At 58.9% G+C, this 11973-nt stretch overlaps 1 protein-coding gene across 2 annotated transcripts in view; it reads left to right on the top strand.

The window, feature by feature from the left end:
- Positions 1-11973, top strand: part of AGO2 (argonaute RISC catalytic component 2) — a 116581-nt gene that overhangs the window by 800 nt on the left and 103808 nt on the right. Inside the window, exon 1 of one of the 2 annotated variants that reach the window (XM_047842385.1) lies at positions 241-368. The exons of the other annotated variant lie outside the window; for it this stretch is intronic. Within the exon in view, the coding sequence (XP_047698341.1) occupies positions 348-368 (21 nt within the window). The 5' untranslated portion in view covers positions 241-347. Of the gene's footprint in view, positions 1-240; positions 369-11973 lie in introns of those variants that run through there. 2 annotated transcript variants of the gene reach the window in all.

Raw genomic sequence — 11973 nt, 5'->3', positions numbered from 1 at the left:
CCCCTCCCTCTCCTTCCCGCCTCCCCCTCTTTCGCCCCCTCCCCCTCTCCATCGCCCCTCCCTCCCCCCCTCCCTCCTCCCCTCCCCCCTCCCTCCCCTCCCTCGCCCCTCCCTCCCCCCTCCCTCCTCCCCTCCCTCTCTCAGTCGCCCCTCCCTCCGTCCCCCCCCCGCCCCCCCGCCCGCCGCCTCCGCCCGCCGCCCGGGCCGCGTCGGGTAAACCTGTTTGGCGAGGCGGCCGCGCCGGGGCGGATCGTGCGGCCGGCGGCTCCCTCGCGGCTCGCGGCGTCGGGGCCCGTGGCGCGCGCGCGGGCCGCCCCTCGGCCCCGGAGCCCCTCGGCGGCGCCACCATGTACTCGGGAGCCGGCCCCCGGTGAGTCCTGGCGCGGGGGGCGCCGGCCCGGCCGCTCGCGCTCGTGCCCGCGGCGGCGGTTGGCGGGCTGGCGGGGGGCGCGGGGGGCGCGGGCCGGGGCGGCGGGCGGGGGGCGGGGGCGCGGGCCGGGGGTCCAGGGCGAGGCGGGGGGGGGGGGGACGCGCGGGCGGCCGGGAGACGGCGGCCGGGGGAGGGGGTGGCGGCGGCGGCGGCGGCGGCGGCAGCGGGGCCGGGGCGGGCCGCCGGCCGTTGGCTCGGCCTCCTCGGGCCCCCGGTCGTCGGGGCGCCCCGCGCGGCCTGGGCCCCTTCCCGCGCCCCCCGCCGCCCCCCGCGGGTGGAGCCGGAGGCCGGGGCCCGCGTGTAGGCCCGAGGCCCGCGCCCCGCGCCCGCCTCGCCCGCCGCCCCGGCGCGGGTCCCCGCTGCGCCCCGCGGGGCCGGGCCCTGAGCGCCGGCGGGGGGTTCGGGCCCGGGGGCGGCGCCGAGCTCGGGGCGTGCGGACGGCGGGGGGCCGGGGCCGCGCGGGCCCCCCGGCGCCAGATCGAGCCCGGCGGGCCTGGAGCGCACTCGGTTTCGTTTTTCTCTTTGCCAGCACTTGTGCGGCCCCTGCTCCGGGGGAAAGTCTGGAAACGCTGAATTTGGGCCAGTCCCCGGTGGTAGTTTTAGGGCCGCGGGCCGGGAGGGTGCAGGGCGGCCCCTCGAGACCCTGAAGCTGCGAGCGGCTGGTTCTCATTCCAGACACGCCGGCTCCTTATTCAAGTGCTAATTGCCTTTTACAATTTACTAGAAGACGGCGAGGAGAGGTGTTGCCTCCCTTAGCACCCCTGTCCACCGGTCCGCGCTCTTTCTTTGGAAAAGTTCTAAAAAAACTTGAAGGAGTAACCCGTTGCCCCCCTTGTTTTAAGCGCACAGCGGAGGGGCCGCGGAGTCGCCGGGCCAAGAGAGCGGTCGAGTGCTGTAAAGCCTTTTTCCTTCTCCCGCCAGGCACGTGGCTCCCAAATTTCCCGGCTGGCCCTGCCCCTTGCACAGGGCATCGCCTGTCCCCTTTGTCCGCCGGGCTCCGGCAGGCTGCAGGCCGGCCCCGGTGCTAGGTGCGCTCCGGTCCCGGCCCCCCACCGCCGCGTGCTGGCGGGGCCCTGGCCCCACCTGCTCGGGGTCAGGGGTCTGGAAGCCCCTCTTGACCCGCTCAGTTCCCTCGACGCCGTCCCTGGCTGCTGTGGCTGTTCACCAACGGCCCTGTGCCTCGTGAATCCTGACGGTCTTCTTTCTGATGTCACTTAATTTGAAAGCTTTTCCGAGACTGAGCCCTACCAACTTTTAAGCCCTTCCAGCCTCTCAGCAATTTGATAGAAGAATGGTTTTAATCCTACACCTGGGAGGTTCCTCAGGTCTGCCAGGGTGGACCCTCTTGGCACACTCCTGGGGGCAGAGTTGACTTCTTGACACCCTGAGCGGGCAGGCTTCCCTCCCCTCCCCCCCCCCCCCCATGAAAGGGCAGGGTGCCTCTCAGCTGGCTGAGTGAGGGTCCCCCCGGAATGCCCCTAAAGGAACCCAGCAAGGGGTAGTCAGTACACCGTAGAATTTTTCAGATTTTCAGTTTGCAAGTTGAAGGCCCGGAAAAAGTAAAGAACCTTGAGGAAGGTGAAGCTTTTGTGCTGCGTCTCGCGCTAACTAACGGGTAGGATGGCTTGCTAAATTGGTGATGTTCACTGTGAAGGTGGACCGCAGAGGCTCGGATAGGTTAAGAACCCTGCCAAGGTCATATCGTCTGATTCCAAGCCGACTCTGGACACTCTCCTCAAAGAAGTGGCTTTCAGTCCTTTTGACCTTGACCCACAGTCAGAAATACCTGTTACCTCTAGGCTGGACTGCTGTGCGCATGCGCTCAGGTATAATTGAACCGAGAGCTTCAGGGAGCGCCGCTCACCCTGAACCGTAGGCCCCGCACGGAGTGGGGGGGGGGGTATTTTCTCTCCTCTCGTTTCCAAAGACCTGTCGTCCTCCGGGTCTCCAGGCTCATTTCTGGTCACTGACAGCTTCTGGAAGAATCTTGCTCTGCCGTGGGCCTCTGCACTGTGGCGTGCCGGGGAGAGGGCCCCGTGGTTCACAGATAAACCTGAAAGTGGACGGCTTTGGTTGGAAAAACAAATAGGTCTGTCGGATGGTTGTTAGCTGATGGCAGGATGGGAACGAGCCCAAATTTCAGGCTGTGCGAGTGCACTGTAATTACAAGGCGGGGTGCGCCTCTCATATTCTACACACAGGGGCTTTTAAGTTGGCTTGGGAGGAACTTCTGGAAGAGTTTCTTCGATGAAACTTTTTTGGATGTTGTATTTCCTAATTTAGGATAATGAAAAGACGGTCAACCTGGATTGTGGAACAATTACACATCGCTTGGCTACTGTCAGTTTTACTGTACTGGGGAAGCAACTTAGTAGTGAACGAATTCAAAAGGTAGACTTCGCAGTAGGTAAAAGTTATGCCCGTTGTAAATGCTATTATGATATGGGGATTAATGTTTGGACTCTGAAGACGTTACCGCTTATCAGGTTTTTAGCTCTTCAGAAGAGTTAGTGGTTCAGGATGGTGGGTTCCCCAGTGACCCTGAACTTTGGGAGATGATCTGGCTCCTTGGTTTTTGTTTTTGTTTTGTTTTGGGTTTTTTTTTTTTTTTTTTTTTGGTCTGTGTGTTTGTGTTTAACAACTTAAAGATCTTAAAGTGTGTCTGAGGGAGCCCAGGGGATTGTTTCTTTTGCTTTTGTGGTGCCCCAGCCCCTGTGTGTTTAACCCCTCTCAGCGTTGCAACAAAGTAACTATTGTGACACATGAGTCTTATTTGAGAGTTGTCTAAAGGGATCCTGACTTTGGGAATAACTGGCTTTCAGGGTGGTTTCTAGTGCCATTGAACTGTTCCTGCACCCCATTCCTGTGCTCCCCGGCCCAGTTGCCAGTGAAGGTATGCCCTGGTCTTCCGGCGACGGTGCACGTTGGCCATAGAGCAGATGGTCCCTCTCTGCCCCTCTAGAAACTGCTGCGGGCAGGGAGGCATGGACCTATGACAAGCCTTTTTTTTTTTTTTTTTTTTTTTTTTAAGTTTATTTATTTTGAAAGAGAGAGAGAACATGGACAGGGGAGGGGCAGAGAGAGAGAGAGAGAGAGAGAGAGAGAGAGAGAATCCCAAGCAGACTCTTGCACCATCCACACAGAGCCTGAGAGAGAGAGAGAGAGAGAGAGAGAGAGAGAGAGAGAGAGAGAGAGAGAATCCCAAGCAGACTCTTGCACCATCCACACGGAGCCTGACATGGGACTCAAACTTTCGGGCCATGAGATCACGACCTGAGCTGAAGTCGGACGCTTAATACTGAACAACCCAGGGGCCCTTCTGTTTCAAACCTTGAAGAAACGTTTAAATAAGCATGTAGGAAAGCAAAATATAAAAGCTTCGAGTCCTAAGACCTACCTGGTCTTGAGAAGCAGAATATTAGTTCTTGTCAACTTCTAGTTTCAGTGTCAGAACTTCAAACGATACCAGAATGGTTTATTCTTTGTAATGACTGTTACGATACTACTCTAGCGTGCTAGCCTGATCAAGTATGTTTTTGTTTCCTGAATTGTTACTGTGGGTGTTCAAAATGTAACACTTGATTTTTTTTTAACAGTTTCTGTTGTGAAATAGTTTAAAGTACACGAAAGTAGAGTGACTCGCTCAGTACTCCCCCATTTTTCCATCACCAAGCCTCAGCAATTATCAAGATCATCTGCCTTGGCCTCAGATGTGCCCCTCCCCCCTTCTTCTGCTGGAAATACTCTAACGCCCCTTCCAGACTTGTCCTTTCACCCCTGACACTTAAGTACCATGTCTAAGAAATAGGGACGTTTTAATCTCCGTGCCATTTTCACACTTAACGGTCCATAATCAGTTTCTCGTGTGTGCTTACAGTGGGTCGTTTGGGATCGTGGATTTTTTTTTTTAATTTTTTTTTCAACGTTTATTTATTTTTGGGACAGAGAGAGACAGAGCATGAATGGGGGAGGGGCAGAGAGAGAGGGAGACACAGAATCAGAAACAGGCTCCAGGCTCTGAGCCATCAGCCCAGAGCCCGACGCGGGGCTCGAACTCATGGACCGCGAGATCGTGACCTGGCTGAAGTCGGACGCTTAACCGACTGCGCCACCCAGGTGCCCCTGGGATCGTGGATTTTAATAAAAGTTCACACATAAATTTGGTTTTATTTCTTTTGGGGCTCTTTAGTCTGGACTCTAAGGCTGGCACCCCTCCCCCTGCCCACCCTCCTGCTGTGGACTTGCTGGGACACTTAGTCTTTAAGATCGCTTTTCTTTAGAGTATGTATGTGCACCCCCCCCCCCCACCCATTTTCTAAGAAGGGCCCCATTGTCCAGGATACCTCCGTTTTGTTGAGTAAGGCCGGTTGGAGACCCATTTGCTACGATTTTAATTATGACACATTTATCTTTAGTGTTTGTACGCAGACCCCTTTGCATCTGGAATTTTCCGTTGCAGAAGAATCTTGTTTGTTTGTGGTGCTCTGAGCAGAAGGGACATTTACGACATATAGAAAACGCAGACGTACTTGTGACTCTGGCGTCACGGATGATGGAGACCGCTCTTCCCCAGGTGTGGGTGGGGCTCTGCGGGTGAGGTGGGGACATGGGGCTCTCTCCTCAGTCACTTCCAGCCGTGTCTGTTCCTGGCCATGTCTCTAGACTTGATGGCTCCACCCCGCACTTTGTGACCCGCTGGCGCCCACGTCTCCCGAGCCCCGAGCGAGGTGCCCTGCCCGTGGGCACTCTAGACGGTTGAACTATCACTAAGCCGCACTATGATTTTTTCCCTGCTTTTTTCTCTCCAGCTTTAAAAACTGAAAGCCACTGATGGGTCTCAGGGTCTTTACTTTTCATGACCAAACAACTGTGCCTTTCTACTTTATCTTTCGATAGAGCTGTACCCTGGGTGACCAGACAGTTTATCGTCTACATTGGAGACTTTGGCAAGCGATGGGGGGCTGGGGGTGGTTCTTCGTTATGTCCCTGAGACATAAGGCAGCAGCACTACCTGGGCAAACCGGGACGGATATCTCCCTGACTCCAAGCGGTTCTTACATCCTAGGCTTGTAGGTCTGTTCGAAAATAAAGGGCTCAAATGTTTCATTTTGTTTACTTATTTTTGAAGATTTTATTTTTAAGTAAACTCTTGCATCCAGCGTGGGGCCTGAACTCACAACCCCGCGAGTTGCCCGTGCCACCAACCGAGCCAGCCAGGCGCCCTGGGGCTTAAACATGTAAAAAAATTTTTTAATGTTTGTTTATTTTTGAAGGAGAGAGAGACAGAGTGTGAGTGGAGGTGGGGGGGAGGGAGACACAGAATGCGAAGCGGGCTCCAGGCTCCGAGCTGTCAGCACAGAGCCCGACGCGGGGCTCGAACCCACGAACTGCGAGATCGTGACCTGAGCCCAAGCTCAACCAACTGAGCCACCCAGGCGCCTCCCGCCCCCCCCCGCCCCGGGCTTAAACGTTTAAAACTTGTTGCACCCTTCGGTGGCTTTGCTCTTACTAAATTAAATTCCTCATCAGGTCTGGAGGATGCGAGCGTGGTCTTTGAGAGATTGCCGCCGGTTTGTACCAACAGGGCTCTGCACCTCGCTCCCTCAGTTGCCGGCTGGAGGCAGGGGCTCCTTGAACTTGAAGCCCACCTTTCAGTCCTCGTCCTTTCTTCGAGGTCACAGCTCAAGCAGTGGACAGACAGGGAGTCACAGCATCACCGCGGGCTCTGTACGTGTCCTGGGCCTCGGTTTCCTCACCTGAAAGCAGGGAGTTGGGCCTGGCCGGCTTAGGTCCCCTCATGTCTACGTCCTGAGGTGCCTTTACTCCTCTGCTGACTTGCGATGGTGGCTGGGGCTGAGGAAGGCGCCGGTGATCCCTGGGAACCCCGTCTCCGACTGTGAGTGCCCAGGGGCCGCGTGCAGGTGGGAGGGAAGGTGGGGCAGGCAGCCCACTAGCGGCCCCATCTGCTCTGCTGGAGTGCCGAGTGCCGACTTGTTCTAGAAAGGTGACTCTGGCAGTGCTACGGGCACGCTAGGGGCCAGCGTGGGGCGGGGAGACTGTAGGTGGTGGTCTGGGCCTGAGACAGCAGGAGCCTCCCCCCGCCCCCCAGGGGATGGCTGCGGGTGGAGTGACAGACAGGACCCCCGCGGGGCCCGTCCACGCAGAAGCTGGGGCCCAGGTTTGGATCCTGTACTTAACTCTAGCACCCCTCGCCGGCTTGGGGCCTCTGGCCAGGGATGTAATTTTTCTGAGCCTCAGTTTCCATACCTGGAAAATGACGGTAACGGCCCTGACCTCAGGGTTGTTGAGGTGAGATGTGCCGGGTGGCGCTGGCCTGGGTCCTCACCCTCGAGGGGCCTGACCCTGCCCGCCCCCAGGCGAGTTCGTGAAGCTTGAAGGAGCACCCGGCATGGGGCCCACCGGAGGAAGCAAGCCACAGACGGTGGTGGGGAGCCGGCCGTATCCTCGTCTCCGTGACCGCATTTGTTGAATGTGGCAGGTGGTGACAGTGTTAACAACAATAAGACACGGGGGAGACTGGCAGGCTTGGGGGGCAGGATCACGTGTGGCATTTGGACATGTTGGGTCTGAGGCGGGCTCTGGAGAAGGGGCTGGAAGGCCACCGGGAGACGGAGGACGGGGCAGGGGGCCGAGTGGGAGCTGGGGCCCCGGGGGAGCGAGCCCACTTCCTTGGCCTAGCCAACGTCGTTAAGAAGCTGTGGCCTTAAAACCAGCGGGTCTGAGAACCTCCCGAAGACCCTAGAAGTTAAATTTTGCCAGTGTCCCCGGTGATTGCCTTGTGCTGCGGGTGTGAGAGCCCGTGGTGAGGAGTGGGGGTGGGAGGGGAGTAGACGGTGCACCTGACATTCCCGCGGGAGAAGGGGGGGGGGTTGCCGGCCCTGGGGCCCCGTTCCTGGGAGGTGAAAGTGTGGTGCCCCAACATGGCTTTTTGACGAAACATGACACGTCAGGTTCCCTTTTCTGTTCGGCTCCCAGGTCTGGTTGGTGGCGGCCCCTCCTCCCTGCTGGGTTAGGGTTCCCTGTTGCTGTGAACGCAGCCTGTCGTGTCACCTCCGGGTGGAACTGGGGCAGAGGACGGAAGGGCTGCCTCTGGGAGCTGCAGCGCCTTCCCCAGGAAAACGGCCAACGTCGTCGTCAAGAACCCGTAGCCTTAAAAGCAGCCAGACTCGGGAATCAGGGCGGTTCCTCCCCTGAATCTCTGTCGCTGTAACTTAAGCCCATCTCTTCTAGTTATTTCTGGGTGCTTGGGCTCCGAGCTCTACTACCGTAGAAAGTGCATGCACACAAGAGCAGAATACCGACTGAAGTTCACGGGTCAGAGCCATTTGAGAGGCTTGTCATTGCTGAGTCAAGTGACACAATATGACCATTGGGCGTTTTTCTGGACAAGGTCTCGCTCCGTTGCTGGTAGGGAGCTTGAGCCCAGCAGGCCTGTGCCCGTGTTGGGGACCGAGTGGGTGGTGCTCCGCGAACTGGGTAGTGGGAGCCCCTGCGGGGGGATCTTGCTCGCCACACTCCCAGGCCCCGCGGTCGGTCTTGCTGTGACCGAGCTTGTGCAGGACACGAAGGCGGCAGGGCATTTGACGGGACTGGGCAGGTGCCTCTGAATCCCACGGGCGGTGAGGGTCCCGTCCACACGCAGTGGGCACGGCACAGCCCATCCTCCAGGAGGGGTGACGCCCCGGGCTTCAGCGGCAACATTTGTTTGTTTGTGGAAACAAAGTAAATGGTGGGGAGAAGGCACAGGAGGGTGCAGAGGCCGGGTGCCAAGGCGCCTGCAGCCCCTGAGAGCTGTTGGGTGTCACCAGGGCGTTGTGGTCCCCCCCCCCCCCCCCCCCCCCGCCGTGACACAAACCCGGGGCACAGGCTCCAGGTCGGGCTGACCTCACTTGAATCCTGGCTTCACGACTGGGCGTGAGCCTCTCTGAACTTCCGTCTCCTCCTCACTGGGAGAATGAGCAGATCAGAGGAGATAATGCAGGCACGCCCTTCGCCACGGCGCTCGGCGGGCGGGCGGGAGGCACCTGCTGCCTGCCACTGTTTCTGCCGTGGGGAGCATCCTTATTCATTCTGCACGGGAGCCCTTTGGGGTGTGCACTCGGGCTCCCGGGCTGCCCCTTCTCCTTGTTGACCTCTGGGTCTTTGCAGGCAGTGAGGGATAAAAAAAAACACTTAGAAACCCATGTCCCCAGCAAACAACCTCTGCCAGGTGCCTTGTGTGTATGGCCGCCTTGTAAGGCTCGACACCAGGGACCTGAAGGCTTGGCCTCGGCGTTCAGAGCCACTGTTCCCGTGAGCATCCCTCAGAAGGGACCAGAGGCTAGTACACTGTCGCGATAGAACCCGCCCACATAGGACTCACAGTAGTTGGGGACCCACCTTGCACGGTCACATGGCCAGGAGTGCTGTGACAGAGCACCAGGGTGTGTCCCCACACGATGAGCCGGTCCCCAACCGGGTGGGACCGAGTCACAATTTTCTGCTTATAGTTTCTACCTGGTGACCCTAGAGTGGCCCTGCCGGTGACTTGGGGCGGGGGCGGGGGGCGGCCACTGTGAGGGTGCTTTGTTCCTAATGGGTGCTGCCGCTTCGACAATTATGCACTTTGCTAAATGTCAAAGCACGTGGCTCCCTATGAGGACATCAGATCACACTTGGAAGGGGCCTTGCGCGTCTGAGACTCGTAATTACAACTTAACCTTGAGCTGTGGGCTGTGAAGGCTCTTGGGGACAAACAGCCTGGAACGTGTGTGATGGGAGGTAGACAATCAAAAGAAGACACACACCAGTCAGGAGGTTCCGGAGCATGTCTGGGGTACCTGCCAAAGACCAGGGGCCGGTGAGCAGGGTTGGGGGGAAGCAGGCGGCCCCGTTGCATGGACGGTGCAGGTGCCTGAGAAGGTGAGCTTGGGGCAAGAACCGGAAGAGGAGGGAGGGAGGCAGGTGCAGGTGGGTGGGGAAGTCAGGGTCGGGTTGGAGTCTGCGAAGGACTTTGTGCCCAGGAGGGGAGGAGGGGTCTGCTGGCCCTGTGGCTGCTGTGTCGGAAACAGACTGGGGGCCTGGCGGCCGGTCAGCGATTCCGCCCACAGGAGGTCGCCTACGGGGCCGAGCCCGGGTCAGGTGGAAGATGGGAAAGAGTGGAAGCATGTGTGACGCCCCCAGAGATGCCTGGTTCGCCTGGAGGCCTCTTTGCCATCCCTGCCCCTTGTTCTGGTGCGGACCCCAGGCATGCTGTTTTACTGACAGTTCTCCAGGAGCGGGCTCTGCAAGGTGAGGGTGTCTTTGCCTGCTACCCGCCCCCCCCCCCCCCCCCCCCCCGCCGCCCAGTACTCCTCAGGGGGCCCCTAGTTACCGGTTTAGAGACAGCTTCTCTGCCCATCCGCCCAGTTACACACATGATGTAGATTCTAACAGGTGACCGAGTCAGGATCCAGGTGAGGCCCACATTGTGATCGGTTGATGTGTCCTCTCAGTACCTCTAAAAAATGACAGCTTGATTGGGGTGCCGGGGGGTTAAGCGTCCAACTTCAGCTCAGGTCATGATCTCGCGGTTCGTGAGTTCTGGCCCGAGCTGGGCTCCTTACTGATGGTGCGGAGCCTGCTCAGGATGCCCTCTCTCTCTGCCTCTCCCTCGTTTGCATGGGCTCGTGCTCTCCCCACCCCGCTCAAAGGAAATGAATAAGCTTAAAAAAAAATGACCGCTTTATTGGCGTGTCGCTCGTGCACCGTGCAGTTTGCCATTCAAAGTAAGACTCAGTACGTTTACAGTTGTGCACGGCCGCTCCCACCATCTCTGGACACTTGTGCCTCCAGAGAAGCCCTGTGCCCATGTAGCTGTGACCCCCGCCTCCCCGGCCCCGAACAGCCGCGTCCCGTGTCCTCATCTGTAGCCTTCTCCCCGCCTCCTCCTTGCTGCTTCTTGGTGGAAGAAGCTGGTTTGCGTATGTGGGTTTCCCACGGTCTGGACCGGGCTGGTGACCTCTTGGCGTCATCCGGCATGTGCCTCCGTCCTGTGTGGATTTCCTGCAAGTAGATGGCCAGACCCGAAGGCTTGATCTGATGCGTGTTCTGCTTGCTTGGGTTCGAGGACACTTCACCTCCGAGGCTCAGACTCGAGGCCGGTCTGCTGCTTTCCCACCACTATCGCCCTGGGGTGTCGATCACTAGGTTCCCTGAATTCCTTAGGGTTCGTGAGACGCTGACGTTCGGCTTCTGCAGTAAAAACTCCCCCCGTCCCCTGTTTGGTTACGGGTATGTCTTGAAGGCAGAGGAACGCCAGGGACCAGCCTGAAGGCCGGACGGCCGGTTGAGAAGAGAGAGGTCTGGGTAGCGTCCAGAGCTGTAGGCCGCTTGGGCCTGGAGGCCGTGGATGCCGCGGGCACCGGAGGGGCCCGCTTTGCTCTCCAGGTGGCAGGGACCACCCCCACCCCCCCCCCCCGCCCCGGGGGGTGTTTGGCAGCTGTGTGACAGATAGGGTGGGAGTCTCCATCCACCTACGGTGGGGGGCAGGGCAGGACAGAGGGTTGGGGCAGGAAGCATCGATGACTGTGGTGAGGCGGGAGCAGCAGGGGTAACTTTTCTGTTTTATTGACGGGCTCCATTTAAGGCAGTTCTAGGAAATCCAGGAGAAAAAAATCCATAGCATTCCCTTTGCACGTTTATGGCACCCGGCGCGTTTTGCCTGGAGGTCTGTCTGTCTCCTTCATCGCCGGTAAACTGTTTGCTCACTGCCCTGAATCATTTTGGTCTGCTTCCAGCGTCCACAGTGCTGTTTTCTTTTTTTACTAAGTGTTTGTTGCATTTAATTGCTTCTTGTTTTAATCTACTGACTTGAAGCTTGTGTCCGCTTTTGAAAAGCCACACCCCCCCCCCCCGCCCCCGTGCTTTTTCGGGTGGTGGCGCTCCCGTGCCCCCATGGTTCTGTGGTTCTCCATGGCCGTGGCCTCTCATGCCTCTGTTTGGAGTGGAGCGTGGCACCGTCCATCAGGGATGACGAATGTTGAGCAGCTGGAGGGAAGAGGACCGTGGGGGCCACTTAGGAAGTGATTTACTTACGTAGGTAATGGATGCACACGGGAAGAGTGAAATCATAACCCGTCACGGGGCGGACAGCGGGACGTCTTCTGTCCCCACCAACTCCCGGGTCCCCTCCTGCGGGTACGTCCGTTCTAGGTGCTGGTGGGTGCAGTGCGCGCCCCACGGGTTGGCCCCGCTGAGCCCGACTGTTGATCTCGCCGGTGGGGGTGGAGCGAGGGGGGCCGAGTGCCTCCCTCTGTGCTTCCATCAGTCTTGTCCACAGCCGCGCCCCCGGGAGGTAGGCCTGGAGGTGGCCGGGCGCGGCCGCACGCCCCGCTCGAAGCTTCCCGGGTGTGGGAATCGGCCCCCTCCCCTCTGGGTGGTGCAGCCCCGAGTGCTCCCGAGCCGGTGAGCCGGTTTGCGGCTCTGTGATGAGGGGGTGACCCCCCCACCTGCCTTCCTGCGGGAGTCACATGCGTTAACCACTTCCGTGCTCCGAGCACCGG

This window comes from Prionailurus viverrinus, chromosome F2 (genome assembly GCF_022837055.1).
Source record: "Prionailurus viverrinus isolate Anna chromosome F2, UM_Priviv_1.0, whole genome shotgun sequence".
Lineage (NCBI taxonomy): Eukaryota > Metazoa > Chordata > Mammalia > Carnivora > Felidae > Prionailurus > Prionailurus viverrinus.
Note: the sequence above shows the minus strand (reverse complement) of the source record. Positions and strands in the feature narration are given on the sequence as shown.